General features: G+C 38.8%; 5 protein-coding genes across 5 annotated transcripts; 4 read left to right on the forward strand and 1 right to left on the reverse strand.

The window, feature by feature from the left end:
• LOC17875413 (putative F-box protein At5g62660) lies at window positions 1-1245 on the forward strand. Its single transcript, XM_006280517.2, has one exon. The coding sequence runs from the start codon at window positions 1-3 to the stop codon at window positions 1243-1245; it is 1245 nt and encodes a 414-aa protein (XP_006280579.2).
• Window positions 1246-2134: 889 nt separating this feature from the next.
• LOC17876910 (putative F-box protein At5g62660) lies at window positions 2135-8306 on the forward strand. The gene is made up of 2 exons (XM_006282148.2): window positions 2135-2891; window positions 7816-8306. Exons 1-2 carry the CDS (start codon window positions 2135-2137, stop codon window positions 8304-8306), a joined length of 1248 nt encoding a protein of 415 aa, XP_006282210.2.
• A 1615-nt stretch (window positions 8307-9921) lies between these two features.
• LOC111832589 lies at window positions 9922-11770 on the forward strand. The gene is made up of 6 exons (XM_023789895.1): window positions 9922-9991; window positions 10117-10197; window positions 10298-10381; window positions 10470-10529; window positions 10646-10708; window positions 11355-11770. Exons 1-6 carry the CDS (start codon window positions 9922-9924, stop codon window positions 11567-11569), a joined length of 573 nt encoding a protein of 190 aa, XP_023645663.1. The 3' UTR covers window positions 11570-11770.
• A 969-nt stretch (window positions 11771-12739) lies between these two features.
• On the forward strand, window positions 12740-14275 carry LOC17875851 (putative F-box protein At5g62660). The gene has a single exon (XM_006280446.2). It carries the CDS (start codon window positions 12908-12910, stop codon window positions 14150-14152), a length of 1245 nt encoding a protein of 414 aa, XP_006280508.2. The 5' UTR covers window positions 12740-12907; the 3' UTR covers window positions 14153-14275.
• A 1199-nt stretch (window positions 14276-15474) lies between these two features.
• On the reverse strand, window positions 15475-18324 carry LOC17875450 (HIPL2 protein). The gene is made up of 7 exons (XM_006279519.2): window positions 18183-18324; window positions 17926-18086; window positions 16990-17778; window positions 16688-16901; window positions 16416-16594; window positions 16098-16336; window positions 15475-16015 (listed from the first exon to the last, which is right to left on the reverse strand). The coding sequence occupies exons 1-7, from the start codon at window positions 18274-18276 to the stop codon at window positions 15604-15606; spliced, it is 2088 nt and encodes a 695-aa protein (XP_006279581.1). The 5' UTR covers window positions 18277-18324; the 3' UTR covers window positions 15475-15603.

The following is an 18324-nucleotide window of genomic DNA, read 5'->3' on the forward strand; positions in this document are numbered from 1 at the left end:
ATGTCTAGAACTCTGTTTTCATCTTTCCCATGGAAGAAGAGGGCGATGATGAGAAGAGGAAGAAAAAGAAAGAGAAGACGAGAAGATTTGGTCGCTCCTGAAATTCCTTTGGATCTCCAGATCGAGATTCTGACTAGATTGCCTGCTAGATCGCTGATGAGGTTCAAGTGCGTCTCAAAGCTATGGTCTTCTCTTATCCGGTCTCGATTCTTTAGCAACCGTTATCATAAGGTCGCATCCACACGACCGCGACCACCTCGTCTATACATGAGTTTGGTGGACCACCTCAAGTGTAATTCAATGGAGATCTGCCAAAATCCCCGCGAGACGGTACTGCTATCATCATCGTCTAGTAGTGCAAACTCTTTCGACCAGGCTCTGACAATGCCAGGGATAGGAGGCCGTAACATGGTGATTCTTCGCGGCTTGATTCTATATTTTGTTTGCAGACAAGCATGTATCTATAATCCCACCACCAGACAAAGCCTAACCTTACCCGCCGTCAAATCCAACCTCTTTGCGAAAGAATCATTTCGTCAGAGTGTACTCTACTTCTTGGGACATGATCCTGTTCTTGATCAATACAAAGTAGTCTGCACTGTTGTGAGATCCTCAAAACGTTATAAGAAGATAACTTCGGAGCATTGGGTCTTGGTACTGGAAGCCGGAGGTTCATGGAAAAGAATTGAGTTTGATAAACATCATCTTCCTACAAGACCAGGAGTGTGCATCAATGGTGTTATATATTATATGGCTTCCACTGGCTTGTTTCCCCGAGCCATTGTCAGTTTTGACGTTAGATCTGAAGAGTTCAATATGTTCCAAGCACCTCGTGTGCTGCCTGAGTTAGGTTGGCCTGTGGCGTTTATAGAGTATGCTGGAAAACCAGCTATTATTGATCATACCCTTCTTAAATGCGAAGGTTTGGTGGACTTATGGGTACTTGAAGATGCTGGAAAATGGTCGACGAAATCTCTGGTTTTGAAGCCTTGTCAGATGCATTTAGTCGATAACAAGATTAATATGACGGTGGAAGGTATAACGCAAAACGGTGAGGTTATCTTTGCATACAGACCGTTGATTTATCCTTATTACATTCTCTACTATGATCTGCAAAAGAACGATCTAAGAAAGGTTAGAATCAGAGGTATACCGAAACACTGGTTTCGTAAGCCTGATGGTGATGCAAGATTTTTTTTCAAGCATATGGATAAGAGTGAAAGCATCATGCATTTGGAAATTTAATTGCCATTACTTGTTATTGTTTTCCTTCCAGCCTAAGATTATCATCATCTAATTGTTTTGCCTTCAATAAGACAATGCAACTATTAATTTTATAATATCTTTGTTATGTTATCATGTTGCAAACAAACAATCGTTAATCAAATATTTCTTATTTCTTTTGTTTTAATACTTCTTCCGTTTTCTGTTAAATAATTTGTTAGACATAAATTTTTGTTCTAAAATAGATGATATTTTCAAATTTCAATGCAATATGTTGTATTGATTCATGACATGGTTGTACCCAAAGAAACAGAACATGTGATTAATGGGTTAGAACATCAGTCGGAGCATGTTGTCAAGTTTTCACATTGGGAAATCCGATGAGGCCATAGAGGAACGTTCAAGGCTATCAAAGGGGACTATCTATTACGTTGTAGGAGCACCTTCCCAACAATCCCATATGGTGGTGAAGTTATGTTGCTGAGTTTTGACTTCAGGTCCGAGAGGTTTTTTTTTTATTGAGTTTTGATAATCTTAGCACATTCAAAGCTAAGATTATCATCTTATTATTGTTTTTGCTTCGAGTAATAACGATGCAACTATTTTTATGTAACTTTAATTTTACTTCTGCTGCGAAAAAAAGAAAAAAAAAAGAAGCAGTTGTTAAATGTTGTTCTTCTTTATTTTTTTAACTCATGAATTATTAGCATTCTCCAAAAATCCAAAACTAATCCAATCCGACTTGATGATATATATTAATATAAAAGGAAGACTGCTATAAATAAAAGATTACCATAATCGATTCGAGCAAGCTTCTTGACTGCAACAACCAAGAAAAACCCTAGCTCGGACGTGCTATACATAGGTTAGAGGTTTAGTGATTAAGAATTAGACATTTGTAGTAATTATTATGGTTGCGTCTATGCAACGGAAGAAGAAGAGGTCCTCAAAGGCAAAAATAAGAGGAAGAAGACGACGACAAAACGGAGAAGACTTTTTTGTCGCACCGGAGATCCCTTTGGATCTGCTGATCGAGATTCTGATTAGATTGCCTGCTAAATCGCTGTTGAGGTTCAAGTGCGTTTCGATGCTCTGGTCTTCTCTTATCCGTTCTCGATATTTTAGCAATCGTTATGATCTTACGGTTGCTTCTCCACTCCGACCACCTAATTTATACATGAGTTTGGTGGTACACCTCGTGTGTAATTCAATGGAGGTTTGCCACAACCCCCGTGAGACTTTACTGCTGTCATTGTCTAGTAGTAGTGCTGAGTCTTTCGACCAAGATTTGACAATTCCAGGGATGGGAGGACGCAACATGGTGGTTCTTCGTGGCTTGATTCTACACAATGTTTGCAGAAAGGCGTGTATCTACAATCCAACCACCAGACAGAGTGTAACCTTACCCGCCGTCAAATCCAACGTCTTTGCTCAAGAATCCTACCGTAAGACTGTCTTCTACTTTTTGGGACATGATCCTGTTCTTGATCAGTACAAAGTAGTTTGCACTGTTGTATTATCCTCAAAAAGATTTAAGAGGATAACCTCTGAGCATTGGGTCTTTGTCGTAGAGCCCGGGGGTTCCTGGAAAAGAATTGAGTTTGGTCAACCTCATCTTCCTACAAGACTAGGACTGTGCATCAACGGAGTTGTATATTATATGGCTTCCACTAGTAAGCGTGGCGATATTTGTCAAAACCTTGTTTAGTGTAAAAGGTTTTCTCGCTTTATTAAGATGTGTAGGCTTTGCCTTATATACACGATTACAAATAACCTAAAATATGTAAAGATACTTTACTAAACTAGACAGCAAATATAACGTAATTATACAATACATCCCTCGCCAATATCCCCCCTCAAGGTGGAGTATGCAGGTCCCAAATACCCAGCTTGCCTAGAAAACTATCAAACTCTTTGCGACCAAGAGCTTTGGTTAGGAGGTCGGCGAGCTGAACTTTAGTAGAAACGTATTGAGGAACAATGACACCCCGCACAATCTCATCCCGAATAAAATGACAATCGTTCTCAATATGCTTAGTTCGTTCATGAAAAACCGGATTTTTACTCAAGTGAATTGCAGCTTGATTATCACAGTGGAGAGGAATAGGAGCTGAGCAATCAACTCCAAGAGCAGTGAGTAACTCGCGCAACCATAAAATCTCAGAAACCGTATCAGCCATAGCTCGATACTCTGCTTCAGCGGAGGATCGAGAGACGACGTCTTGCTGCCGTGTTATCCACGAGATCGGAGAGCCACCAAGTTGAATAAACCAGGCTGTGAGAGATCGACGTGTCAACGGACAACCAGAATAATCAGAATCACACCACGCCGTAAGATGAAGATCAGAACCAGCCCGTAGTAGAATGCCCTGTCCCGGCCGACCTTTAAGATAACATACGACCCGAAGAGCAGCATCCCAATGTGCTTGCTTAGGAGCATGCATAAACTGAGACAAAACATGTATAGCATAGGACAATTCCGGCCTAGTGATACGAAGATAGATAAGTCGTCCAACCAAACGGCGATAACGAAATGGGTCTGGGAGTGTGTCACCAACAGCAGAGGCCAACTTGTGGTTTTGTTCAATCGGGTGAGACACCGGTTTAGCACCAAGTAAACCCGTATCCGCAATAATATCAAGAGTATATTTGCGTTGAGACAAATACATCCCGGAAGAATTACGAGCCACTTTAATGCCTAAAAAATACTTAGAGATACCAAGGTCCTTCATCTGAAAACATTTACCAAGATATTCTTTAAAATCGGCAATTACCTTCGAAGAGCTACCACAAATAATTAAATCGTCCACATAGACCAACACATGGAGGCGTGTGTCAAGATCAGCAAATGTGAACAAAGAGTAATCCTTTAAGCATTGTTGGAAACCATACTCTTTGAGGGAGTGTGAGAGTTTAGAAAACCAACACCTCGGAGCTTGACAAAGACCATATAAGGACTTGTGTAACCGACAAACCAGATTCTTATCATTAGTGCGAAACCCCGGAGGAAGACGAATAAACACCTCTTCAGTTAAATCACCATGGAGAAATGCGTTATGGACGTCCATTTGATGGACCTCCCAATCTCGAGCAACTGCAACTTCCAAAAATGATCGGACCGTAGTCATTTTACAAACTGGTGCAAACGTCTCCGTATAATCAATACCTTCGGTCTGGTTGTTACCAAGAACAACGAGACGAGCTTTGTAACGCTCTAGGGTGCCATCAGATTTGTATTTGAGTGTGAAAACCCATTTACACCCGAGAGCTTTCTTCCCCGGAGGCAATGTCTCGACAGTCCAAGTACCTTGCTCCTCAAGTGCATCAATTTCAACACGGACAGCCTCACGCCAATTGTCGTCTTCAGCAGCCTCTGCGAACGTACGAGGAATGACTCCAGCTGTAATTGCAGCCAAAAATGCCCGATGATGATCAGAAAACTGAGCACAATCAATGTATGAATCAATCGGATACCAACATGTGTCAACAAAATCACTATCGGATCCTACATGCGTCGTATTAGTCGCATAATCATGAAGACGAACATTAGGAAACTTCGATCTACATCCTTTCCCCATAGGAGCAGCTGGTTCAACTGTATCAGAAAAATCAATAGGGATAGGCTCCAACACAGAAGGCGTACATGGTGTTGGAGTAGAACTCGCCGGTGGCAGTTCCGACAACGATACCCGAGAAGAAGAGACACTTGACGGGAGAGGTGTCGTAATGTCAGCCGGAGGAGAAACAAGTAGCGGAGGTGTAATCGAAGGACGAGATACACGAGGAGGAGAACCATCATCAACCAATGGAGCTACTGTCGGCTGTATCACTTCATCAGAAAAAATATCAACAACGTCAGGATCATGAATCAGAGGAGGAACGGAGGACGTGGATGATGGTGATAGAGAACGTGAGGAAGTTGTAGCAAATGGAAACTCGGTTTCGATGAAGACAACATCACGAGAGATCGAGATTACCCCAGTTTCAAGATTATACACTTTCCACCCTTTTTTCCCAAAAGGATAACCAAGAAATATGGATCGATTACTTCTAGAAGCAAATTTATCTCCCCCATGACGTTGGTTATGTACATAACATAGACAACCAAAAATGCGTAAATGATTCATAGGAGGAGGGCGCTTATAGAGTATCCCAAATGGAGTCTTCCCACCTAAAACCTTTGTTGGAGTCCGGTTAATGAGATAACCAGCCGTAAGAACGCAAAAACTCCAAAATTCAATAGGTATATTAGCTTGAAAACGGACAGCCCGAGCAACGTTAAGAATATGACGATGCTTGCGTTCCACACGGCCATTCTGTTGTGGAGTTCCCACACAAGAAGTCTCATGTAGAATGCCTTTTTGTCGAAAAAATCCACCAAGACTCATAAATTCAGACCCATTATCACTCCGAATTGTCTTCACTTGTGTTTCAAATTGACGCTCAACAAGCGAAATGAAATCACGAAGAGTAGTCGCAGTTTCAGATTTATTTGGCAATAAGAAAATCCACACCGCACGTGAATAATCATCAACAATAGTGAGAAAAAATCTTGATCCACAAATAGCCGTAGTCCGGTAGGGACCCCATAGATCACAGTGAACTAGCTCAAAAACCGCAGAAGTTTTATTAGTACTCAAAGGAAAGGAATCACGTGTTTGTTTTGAACGAATACAAACGTCACATGTCTTGGAATCAAAATCACTACTACTACAAGAATTCGATAAATCCAACATATCCATCGCCGTAGAAGAAGGATGTCCAAGCCGCCGGTGCCACACGTCTTGAGGTTGCTTGTCCAAAACTTGTGTTACCGCTGCGGAAGCCATCCCTCGAAAAAAATATAGTCCATTCTGCTGCTCACCGGCTCCAATCACCGTCTGTGTGATGCGGTCCTGAACAACACAAAGCTTATCAGATATCTGGAAGATGCATCCACAATCTCTGGTTAACTGCGAAACCGAGATGAGATGACATTGTAAACCAGCCACAAAAAACACGTTGAGTAACCGCAAATGAGACCCAAGTGACACCGTCCCTTGCTTTGTAGATATCGTAAACCGACCATCCGGTAATTTGATAAACATAGGAGCCATCTCACAAACATCCATGAGAAACTCTAAACTTCCTCTCATATGATTTGAGGCACCAGTATCAATTACCCAAGATTCAATAAAGAACTTACCGGAGAGGCGATCATTAGACATCGAGTTACGGACTCCAAGCATCTCTTTCAATTTTTTCCATTCCTGGTCACTCAAACTAGAAAACCCAACCCGATCAGCATCCGTAACCTCTGTATTTGCCACGTATGCTGGAGAGGAGGACTCAACATGATGAGCATGTGCATGCTCACCTCCCTTAACCGGAGCAGAAGACACACGACGATCAACACCTTGTTGTGATGAAGAAACGCCTTGTTGTGGAGGAGTAAGCTTCGTACGTGGTCTATCACCCCACCACCACGGATAACCAATCTTCCTAAAACAATTGTCAACTAAATGCCCTTTCCTTCCACAGCTCGTACATATCGCATTAGGATCACGAACTGGCGGTGACTGGTTTGAGCGAGGAGCAACACGGACAACAAAACTAGCTCCTTCATTACGTTCTTCAAGCAACCGACCAGCACGTTTTAACTCCTCCTCTTGAGAGACCACTTGATACGCTTCATCAAGAGATGGAAGAGGATCGCGAGAGAGAAGAGATGATTTTACAGCACCGAAAACACTCTCATCCAAACCCATAAGAAATTGATGTAACTTGTCTTCTTCACGTTCCTTTGCGATCTCTTCTGCTGTTTTTGCACGTTGAAAATCACCTAGACTTGTCCATAGTTTAGTGAGTTTCCCGTAATAAGCTTCTACCGCTGTACCCTTCTGTTGGCAATTTGCAAGCTCTGTTTTTAATCTTTGAACTCTTTGACCATTCTTCACGGCAAAACGTTTTTGTATATGCGTCCACAAATCATAAGCGACCTCATGATGCGAAAGAGAACTGCTTAGATCCGGAGCAACCGTGAGCTTGATCCAAGAGACCACCATAGCATTATTCGCCCACCAATCTTCTATATCTTCAGAATCATCTGCTGGTTTAGGGATTGAACCATCCGCAAAACCAAATTTCTTTCTTGCGCGTAACGCAAGCCGTATGTTAAGTGCCCACTCGTCATAGTTAGGACCTCGCAACTGTGGTTGTGAGATGACTGAGCCTGGATTATCTCCAGAAGAGAGATCATACGGATCAATCCGTCGACGTGTTGACTCAGTCCGTGTAGGTCGTTGTTTAGTAACGGAGGAACCATCTTCTTCTTCACCCGACATGTTCAAGAGAGTATCTCGATAAGAATAGATCGATGATACTAAGGTCAAGAGAAGGAGAGAAAATCAAAATATGGAGAGGACACAGAGGATCGTAGAACCTAAAAAATTAGGTTAAGCTCTGATACCATGTCAAAACCTTGTTTAGTGTAAAAGGTTTTCTCGCTTTATTAAGATGTGTAGGCTTTGCCTTATATACACGATTACAAATAACCTAAAATATGTAAAGATACTTTACTAAACTAGACAGCAAATATAACGTAATTATACAATACATCCCTCGCCAATAATATTGTTGTTAGTTTTGACGTCATGTCTGAAGAGTTCAATATGATCCAAGCACCTCCGGAGGTGTCTTCATATGGTAAGTTTGTAGGATTTATAGAGTATGGTGGAAAACCAGCTGTTTTTGATTATACCAATATGAGACAAACAAATTTGGTGGACTTATGGGTCTTGGAAGTTGGTGGAGAATGGTCGAGAACATCTCTGTTTTTGAAGCCTTGTCAGTTGCATTTAGTCGATAACGACATTGATTTGTCGGTAGAAGGTACAACTCAAGACGGCGAGGTAATCTTGGCACCAATACCATTGATTTCCCCTTATTACATTATTTTTTATGATCTACAAAAGAATGATATGAGCAAGGTTTGGATTAGAGGAATACCGGAGCACTGGTTTAGTAAGAATGATAGCAACTTACGTTTCTTTTTCAAGCTTATGGATAAGAGTGGTGAAAGCATACTGCACTTGGAAACTTGAATGCCATTATTACTGTATGGTTTTGTTTTGTTTTCCTTCCAGTTTAACAACATTTAATTATTGTTAACTTCAATAGTAGTGTGTAATACAGTGGAACTATATATTTCATAATTTTATTTACTTATGCTACCAGTACCAGAAAAAGAACCAATCGTTGATATATGCTTTTATTGTAAACTTGTCGAAGATAGATTAATTTATTACTCATCCCATTCTTATATGTATATATATATATATATATATATATGATTTTTTAAGGATTGTGCATACATATTAAAGAATAATTTAGTATCGTTTATATGTAAACTAAAACATCATTTAATAGCTACTTTGACATAATTCAACCAATAAGAAAACAATATGCAAAATATAAATTGTTTAAATTAATAAAATTCTAATAGGTTTGCATAGATTTGTGAGTTTTTTTTTTTTATAACTGTAAAAAAGCATTTATATAAAAACGGATGGAGTACTAAAAAGCTACAATATGAACTCTCAAAATTGAGTACCTAAAAGCTATCCAAATTGAGTTCTATATACTACTGTAAAAACTACAGTATGATTAAAAAAAAAAAAACAGAATTGTTAACCAATATAATGAATCCTATATTGCCACATTGTTTACTCGACATGATGAACATCTAATATACGCGTACCATTATAATGGTTTATTAGACAAAAGCTCTATTTGTTGATATTTCTTAGTTTATAAGCCCATAATATTTTTATGATAACAGTATAAAAACTGTATGTGAAATCATTTTTGTTTAAGGTTCAATAATCAATATTCAATATTATTTCCCTAGGTAAAATTAAGGGATTTTTGTTAAAAAAAATTAGAAGGACCGGTCTCGCAACCACATCATAGACCAATTTCTAAATGATTGTTTTGTATGTTATACTGAAAAATAGTTGCTTAATTCTGTCACTAATGAAAAAATGATAAAAAGATTTCAGTATATGAATGAGCGCAGAGTAAACAATAATTAAAGTTTTTGTTACGAATATTTTTTTATTAAATAATTTTTTGCACCCGCCATTGGATTCACATAATGTGGTCATACATCATCATGAAATATGTTATAACACGCAGTCACGCACTATCAAATGAAAATGGTATATAATGTTATGCTAAGGTGTTGTTTGCTTCTTAATAGTAACTTTTTAGGTACAAAAACGGAATGGAATGATCTCGCTAACAACAACGTCGCATCTTCTGAGTGTATGTGTAAGATCATAAATTGTTGCTTCATGCAACATTATAAACAGCAAATCACTAATTTTATACTACATTATAAAATGTGACATGATACAAAAATGCCATTTAAATACAACCATTGAAGTTTCATGCAACATTTACTTGTACAATTTTACACAATTTTTTTTAAACCTTTTACCAAAAATCCACTACAAGAGGTTAACTTAACCTTTTACCAAAAAAAAAAAAACAAAAATATTAGAAATTATGCAGTTATGCTAATTAATTTTCTTAAATAGCCCAACTAATAAGTAATGGGCCTTGGCCTTTTCGGGTTGGCCCCATCGACTCAACAATTTTATTTTTATACAGCATTTGTTTCTAATTTTCAATTCATTTTGAAATTGAAAATCGAAAATGAGGAGAAAGCTGTTTTTGGCGCTGAAGCTCAAGCTGAAACCATGGAAGAAATCTGGAAAAGAGCGCGGTATTTTGCAGATCTACATCTCTCTTGCCTTCGATTCTTCGATTTTCTTAGGGAATCTGAGGTTTCAAAGTCAGTTTTGCGATTCTTACGGACTCGATTTCGCTTTTTGTGTGTTTCTTCACTAGAATCGACTGTGAGCAACAATGTCGTCTCTCAAATCGCTTCATATGAGAAGAAACTCGCTGCTTCTGAAACAATCCCGAAAGGTATCTTCGATTCTTTGATTTTGTTATGGAAACTGAGATTTCAATTTCACTCTTCGGTCCTTATGGGTTTCGATTTGTTGTTTGTGTGTTTCTGGTATAGAATCGGCTGTGAGTACCAGTATTGCTTCTGAAATCGCTTCACCTGAGAATAACCTTACTGATTCCGAATCAATCCTTGGCAAAGGTATCTCGCGGATCTGTAGTTATGGAACCTCCGATTTCGATTTCAGTCTACGATTCTTCCGATTATCGTCGTTGTGTTTCTTGTACAGAATCGTCTTCTGAAGTCCCTTCATCTGAGGATAGTATTACTGAGAACGATGTGTTGATCGATGTGTGTGTTGCAGATCTTTAACTATTATGTCTTCGATTCTTTGATTTTATCATGGAAACTGAATTTCAACTGCAGTCTAAGGTTCTTATGGTTTTCGATTATATTGTTGTGCAGAATCGTCTTCTGAAGTAGCTTCATCTAAGAATGATCCCATCGTTTCCAAATCCACCACAAACTGTATGTCAGAGATTAATATTATGTTCTGTGATTTTAATTTCATCATCAGATTAGCTTCTTCTTTGATTTGCTTCGTCTTGTTGATAACCTTAATCATGTCCTGTTTAATTGATAGTTGATTTCTTTAGAAACTTTTGTGATCTTCTCCTAGCTTAATCTCGAATTCGTTATCTATCTTCTTCACTTTTAGCTTCTGATTCTGTTGACATTCTGCAATCGCATATTGTTGAGCAGTATCTAACTCTGTTTCTGTGTGGGATTTAAAAATAGCTTATGATTATATGCGGATACATACTTTTTGCAAGGGGATTATCATTTCCATTGTTCTAATTTGCTCTTTGCTAATTCTTTAACACCTTTGCTTCAGAACTGAGCTTAGGATTAGTTTGATGCTGGCATGTTTTACTGTTTTTCCAGTTGTTATTAGTTATCTGTATCTCCTAATTGCACTGATCTTCTCATTTTCATTATTAATCAGTTCGTGCATCTCTCTGGCCCTCTGATTCCCAGATAGTACATGTCAATGAGAAACACGACAGTACATATTGAATTTGGTCCTTCTTCTTAAATTTACCTCCGTGATTGATATGTTGGATTTTGATTTTCTTTCCTGTGTTTTGTTTTTTTTTTGTTGTTGTTGTGACAGGTCTGACTGTCATCAGACATCATTTGATCAGAGATCTCCCACGCTCTGTTCAACGTTCTCCCGTTGTGCCAGACGCTAAGCCTCCACTTAGCCGGTCTGCAAGGAAAAAGCTCAATAAAGGTCCTGGGAGCATGAGCCTCACTGCAGCACAGAAACGGAAGTTTGGTCATAGGAAGGGTAAGAAGAAGTACGATCGGGAGCGTGATGACTTCTAAACTCAGCCAGCAAACACAGGGATTTACTTTGCAGTGAGCTCAACAAGGATTTGTAAACTCTCATTAAATCCCGTGATTGAGCAATACACTTGTTTTGGTTTGTGATTTGGATTTAGTTTACCATGGAAAACAGGGATTTACTTGTGGGATTTCTGCTTTTGGATTTGTGATTTGGATCGAATCTCAGCAATATTTCCTTGACTCCTTCTCTCTCAAATATTTTAGTATAGCAATTGTCAAGCCTCATCACTTCATAATGAGCAAGTTGGTATGTTCATTGGCATCCTTGCTTCACGAATTCCTCACAGCAACATAAACTCGTTAAATCTTTCAAAGTAGTGGCTAGGTTTTTTGCTGCACAGGTAAACTTAAACTAGTAAACAATTGATCTGATCCTGGTTTGGTCTTGCTCTTCTAGGTTAGAGTTAAGAGCTTTTAAATCTACGAATATTAATTCTCAATCTAAACTTAGGTGTTTATCTTGCCATCACTCGCGGAAGGAAGGGAATGTGAATCTAAAGAAGGAAGCTGAATTCTTTTGTGACATTGTCATTGTCCCTTTCATGGACAATTATGATCTTGTTTTCCTCAAAACTGTTATGACCGGTTCTCTTGCGTAAAATTGGATTATGGTGCATGAGTTCAGGTATTTGATCAGTGTTGGTGTGAAGATCAGAATCGTCCCAGCAATTCTCAAGACTCAAAACTTGAAGATTATAAGTGTGCATCTTCTGCAAATCACAAAGTGAAAACTTTGATGCTTTTGGATGTTGTTCTGATTGCTATATCAGTGTGATGGCTGGTTGGAAATCAGCTAAGGTTTGGTAGTCAGATGAGAAAATTGCTGGTAAGGTTCAAAGATGATCAAACGAGGAGTCTGCTTAGACCCGGTAAGCTAATGACCCGGTAACATATCCATCCATCATCAGACTTCATGCTTCCAGTTACATGTGTTTGACTTCTTGAAAAAATCATTAGATCAGCCCAAACTGAAAACTAGTATTCCTTCTTTAATATTTCTGAAGCAATTGCGACTAATCCCAAGGCCCAATTATTGGTAGCCCAAACAGTTGGCTACTTATCCTTAGATTAGAGTAAAATCAAACGGCGCCGTTTGAGAGTGTATGAAAGAAGAGATCCCAGTTTGACAAAGATCTTGAAAACCTAGAATCGTGACTCTGTTTTGTCTCTCTTATTCAGATCTCAGAAAGAGCATTCTTTTATATTACTCTTTCCTTAGAAAAATTATGTTTTTATCAAAATTTCCTGCTCTTATATGATTAAAAAAGTAAGGAGTTTAATATAAAAGTATTGGGGGCGCTTGTGAAATTAGTAGCTATGGTTATGTCTCTAGCTCTGATTTCATCTTGTCAATGGAAGAAAAAGTCGTCAAAAGCAATGAGAAGAAGAAGAGGGGGCGCACCGGAGATTCACTTGGATCTGCTGATCGAGATTCTGACTAGATTGCCTGGTAGATCGCTGATGAGGTTCAAGTGCGTTTCAAAGCTCTGGTTTTCACTTATCCGTTCTCGATGTTTTAGCAACCATTATCTTACGGTCGCATCCCCACCGCGACCACCTCGTCGTCTATACATGAGTTTGGTGGACCACCTCGAGTGTAATTCAATGGCGGTCTGCTATAACCCTCGCGAGTCTGCACTGCTATTGTTCACATCTTCTTCGTCTAGTAGTAATAATGCTACATCGTTCGACCAGGATTTGACATTGCCAGGGATGGGAGGACGTAATATGAAGCTTCTTCGCGGCTTGATTCTATACATTGTTTGCAGAAGAGCGTGTATCTATAATCCTACGACTAGACAAAGTGTAACCTTACCGGCAGTCAAATCCAACATTTTTGCTCAAGAAGACTATCGTAAGAGTGTCCTCTACTTTTTCGGACACGATCCTGTTCTTGATCAATACAAAGTAGTCTGCATCATTGTGGTATCCTCCAAAAAAATCAAGAGGATAACCTCAGAGCATTGGGTCTTCGTACTAGAACCCGGAGGTTCCTGGAAACGAATTGAGCTCGATCAACCTCATATTCCTACAAGACTAGGGCTGTGCATCAATGGAGTCATATATTATTTGGCTTCCACTTGTATGTCTGACGATATCATTGTCAGTTTTGACGTAAGGTCTGAAGAGTTCAAAATGATCCAAGGTCCTCCTCTGGTGTCTGCATTTAAGCCCATTGATTTTATAGAGTATGGTGGAAAACCATCTGTTTTTGATCATACCCGTCTTAGACGCAAAGGTTTGGTGGAGTTGTGGGTCTTGGAAGACGCTGGAGAATGGTCGAGGAAATCTCTGGTTTTACAGCCTTGTCAGATGCATTTAGTCAATAAGTACACTAAATGGAAGGTTAAAGGTACTACTCATAACGGCGAGATTATCTTTGCACCCTTATTGTTGTGTTCCCCTTATTACATTCTCTTATATGATGTGCAAAAAAATGATTTGAGAAAGGTTCGAATCAGAGGAATACCGAAACACTGGTTTCGTAAGCCTGACACTAACTTATTTTTTTATTTCGAGTTTATGGATGACAGTGAAAGCATTATGCACTTGGAAATTTGAATTTCTGCTTCTTAGCTATAAAATTATGAACATGTAATTGTTCTTACCTTACAATAATTCAACCAAACTATCTCTTTCGTAATTTTATTTTCCCTTTGTTACAAAAATAACAATTGTTATATACTTGTTCTTCTTTCCTGTTAAGCCAAATCATTTCTGAATAAGAGGTTCTGCCGAAGCAGAATCAAAGAATTATATATATCATAACCATGAATGATGCTCGAGCAACAATAATGGAAGCAACAATGACACTTGGCTTTTTAAGTTAACTCTGGTAGAATTGAAATTTTCAGTTGATTTGCTGCATTATACAAGAACGTTATCTAAAATAAAAGTGGCTTTCTTCACTTTGTGATGGAACCGTGCGGGGAACATTGTTTCGCATTTGAAACTGTGAATTATCCATGATCCTTTTAATCGTCTCTAATTCTATTTCGAAGAATGAGATTGAGAATGAAGATATTAATTCTTTTTTTCGTTTTTTAGTTGAGGCTATGAAAAATGAATGTGTTTCTCTCATTAAGTTGATAGATCAAGCTCATTGATTAAGTCTAATTTATGATCTACAATCTCATTTCATTTTTACCATCGCAAGAATGTGATCTATTCTAAGCAGAAGTTTCTTTGCAGCTGGTTTAGTAGTTTATTTTTAGCCGACCATAGCAACTTAGTCTATGAAGATTTATGTTGGAAACTATGTGTCCGTGTGATTTCCCCTTATTACATTATTTGTTATGATTTACACAAGAATGATATGAGAAAGGTTTGGATTAGAGGAATACAGGAACACTAGTTTACTAAGCTTGATACCAACTTATATTTATTTTTCATTCTTATGGATAAGAGTGAAAACATACTCCACTTGGAAACTTGAATGCCAATATTTTTCAAGTTTATGGATTAGAGTGAAAGCATAATGGACTTGGAAACTTGAATGCTATGATTTTTTTTTTTTTTTATTTTTTTTTTATTTTTTTTTTTTTGAATGCTATGATTGTTTTCTTTCCTTTTAACTAGATTATCAACATTCAGTTTGTTGTTAACTTCAATAATAGTGTGTCATGTAATACAATGGAACTATTTGTTTTACTTGCGTTACCAGCAAATGATTGGAACTATTTGTTTCATAATTTTGTTGAATTGGTCGGCCAAATGAAATATCAACCAACACAACGATTGTTCCTGAGAAATTGATCACATTGCGACAGAACAAAAGAAAAAAACTCATATATCAGAATTTAGAAATCAATACATTCGGAAGTATCATAATGCTTAATTAATTGTTTAGTTTTCTGGAACAAAATTTAAAGAGACATTCTTCATTTTTAGCATACTTGATGGTTTATTATATATGATCTCTTCTAATATAAGCAATCAGAAAATAGTTTTTGAACAATATCCATAAGAATTGTTACAAAACAAAGGTTGAAACAATCATTGTACTAATCTAATTACACAGTTAAAAACATCAACAACAACGACAATAACAAAAACACAGAAAAACAGAGCTTTCTTGCGGAAGAAGGTAAAGACTGAGGAGGAGAAGCAGCATCAGGGCTCTGTTTTCCGGCAGAAGCGGTCGTGTTTTCTTTGGAGCAAGCTAAGTTACAACGACTAGGACGAACCATTCGGTATACACCAGAGCTCGTGAGCAAATGTATGTCTTTGTTATTGTCTTGTCCAAAAGAGTAGATGTAACCAAGAGCAGGTCCTGAGCTAGCTCCTCCTGGAGCAGCGGTACATTTCATAGGCGAATCCTTGCTGCAACTAAACGGTATTAGAGAGTCCGTGAAGTTTCCACTATCTTGTGGTGATTCGATAGCTGCCCACATTGCGTTTGCATAAAGATCTGCATACAAGTACCTGAAACAAAAGGGTTTGAGGATTTAATGTTTTAGGTATTTGGATTTTGGGTTATATTTATATGGTTTAGTTTTTGACTTACGTTCCATAAGAGCAAGGATCAGTGTTGGATCGATAGAAGTAACCTCCGATAATGGAAGCTGATCCTTCATGCTTGTTCACTTCAGAGTGGTTATAACCGAGAATTGGGAATGTCAGGTTTGAATCCGTGGAAACATTTTCTCCGAAAGGCGATAACGGTGAGAAAACGTAAGGTCCTTCGTAAGTTCTCCAGCCATAGTTTCCACCCATTGTTATGATATCAACTTCTTCATATGTATCCTGTTACATAGCAATAACTTCATTAGACACTCTGCATCATCACAGAGTTGGATGCTTGAACTGTAAGGAAAAGACAAACCTTTCCGACATCCGCGCACAAGAAGTAATCTGGTCTTTCGGAATCGAAGCTGCAACGCCATGGATTTCGTAGCCCTAAAGCCCAAATCTCAGGCTGCTCGTTTTCATTTCCTTGGAAAGGATTGTTCTTAGGGATAGAGTAGTTACCCCATAAACCAAGCTTAGTGATATCAGATACGCCTGCAGAGTATTATCAAACAAAAATACGTGTTAAAACACCAAACTAAAACTCCCAACATGCAGTGCTTTTGGTGATCGATATCGTCACTTAACTTGGCATAACATCAATATCAAGCCTCAGGATTTTGCCAAGCAACGACTTCTTGTTCTGTGCAAAGTTGTGAGTATCTGAAACGCCTCCTCCGTCACCAGTCATGAGATACAAATACCCGTCAGGTCCAAAGAGAATCTGACCACCGTGAGATGAAGAATACGGAAGTCCCATAGTGAAAATTCTCCTCACTTCAGAGGCTTTACCAATCTTTGCCTACACAGTTATAAAAGCAACAATCTCTTTTAGATTCTTGATATCCAAGAAACTGAGGTTTTTGTTTTGGTTTGGTTTAGAAACTTACCGTTGAAGGGCTCGAGGAAGTACCGTTTGCGGTATACTCAGCCACAACGGTCTGAAAACGACAAGGCTGAGCACCATCGTCTTTAGGGAGCTTAGAAGGATCACAATTCACATCAGAATTGCAAGCACAACGACCAGAGCATCCAGGAGATTTGACTTTATCGCAGTTAAAAGACGCAAAAAACCGCCCGTTGTCTGCGAATTTAGGATGAAACGCCATTCCCATCATACCAAACTGCGTATCGAAACTGACTTGATCGGTTATGTCAACAAAAGGAGTCGATTCGTCGATTTCCATCGGTTTACCAGAGTCTTGATCCGGTATTGTTCCTAACCAGATCTTACCAGGTTGGTTAGAGAAAAAAGCCCGGTTGGAACCATCGGGATGAGCCACCATGTTTAGGTAAGACCCGGTTCCTATCTTCTCAAGACATATTCCTTTAGGTGGCTTCTTTACATCATCCTCATCACCACCACCGGTGCCTTTGTTAACCGGTTTACCATTGAAGCATTTGGTTATGTTGTTGTTGGTCTGAGATGGTCCACCAAAGGCGGTACAGAACTCGGTTTGGGATTTCCATAGATCGGTTAATGTCGATGAGTTGGAGGAAGGTGAAGGCGAAGTGGCACCACCTAGTAGAGTGGGACTAAAGGGAGAAGAGACTATGGAGATGTTCTGACATGAATCCCATAGTTTTGAGCATAAGTCTTGTGAAGTTGAGTTGCAAAGAATTGGAATTTGAGAAGTATCATCACCATTGAATAGTTGTCCTGAGGACTGATCACATTTCTGAGGAAATCAAACAACAACAAACTCAAGAAATTCAGAATCATACTATTGCAAGCTAATGGGGGGTTTTGGATTTTGTTGATTTAATTGAGGGAACTGAAAGTGAATTAGTTTCTGGGTATGTTTGGGGATTTGAATTAGACTTACAGCACAGAGAATGGATTTGAGAAGGGAAGAACAGTTTGAGTCAGAGATGTTCATGGAGTTGAAGCGATTCTGCAATTGAAGATCATCTTTGGAAGTGCAGCAAGACCGTCCTGTGTAGGAATCGCAGAACTGAAGCGTCTCGTTGTTGTTGACTGGAGTCTCTGACAAAAAGACGAAAAAAAGACACTCATCATCAAAACGACATGAAGACAAGAAGACTTAAAACTCAAAACGACATGAAGACAAAGTACACTTACTTGAATCTGAGCAAAGGGGATGAGAAGTTGTTGCAGAGAGTAGGAGCAGAAGAAGGGAGGAACATATAGTGATGGCTTGATTCGTCTTTGCCATTATTGGAACTATGCCACAACAAAATTTTCTCTATCTCTCTCTCTCTCA

This window comes from Capsella rubella, unplaced genomic scaffold (assembly GCF_000375325.1).
Source record: "Capsella rubella cultivar Monte Gargano unplaced genomic scaffold, Caprub1_0 scaffold_8, whole genome shotgun sequence".
NCBI lineage: Eukaryota > Viridiplantae > Streptophyta > Magnoliopsida > Brassicales > Brassicaceae > Capsella > Capsella rubella.

Coding starts and splice junctions, on each gene's coding strand:
- LOC17875413 (XM_006280517.2), top strand. CDS start 1: ATGTCTAGAACTCTGTTTTCATCTTTCCCATGGAAGAAGAGGGCGATG.
- LOC17876910 (XM_006282148.2), top strand. CDS start 2,135: ATGGTTGCGTCTATGCAACGGAAGAAGAAGAGGTCCTCAAAGGCAAAA. Junction 2,892..7,815: donor AGTTGTATATTATATGGCTT/CCACTAGTAAGC, acceptor CGTAATTATACA/ATACATCCCTCGCCAATAAT.
- LOC111832589 (XM_023789895.1), top strand. CDS start 9,922: ATGAGGAGAAAGCTGTTTTTGGCGCTGAAGCTCAAGCTGAAACCATGG. Junction 10,198..10,297: donor TTCTGAAACAATCCCGAAAG/GTATCTTCGATT, acceptor TTTCTGGTATAG/AATCGGCTGTGAGTACCAGT. Junction 10,709..11,354: donor TTCCAAATCCACCACAAACT/GTATGTCAGAGA, acceptor TTGTTGTGACAG/GTCTGACTGTCATCAGACAT.
- LOC17875851 (XM_006280446.2), top strand. CDS start 12,908: ATGGTTATGTCTCTAGCTCTGATTTCATCTTGTCAATGGAAGAAAAAG.
- LOC17875450 (XM_006279519.2), bottom strand. CDS start 18,276: ATGGCAAAGACGAATCAAGCCATCACTATATGTTCCTCCCTTCTTCTG. Junction 18,087..18,182: donor TCCCCTTTGCTCAGATTCAA/GTAAGTGTACTT, acceptor TCTTTTTGTCAG/AGACTCCAGTCAACAACAAC. Junction 16,337..16,415: donor TGTGCGCGGATGTCGGAAAG/GTTTGTCTTTTC, acceptor GCTATGTAACAG/GATACATATGAAGAAGTTGA.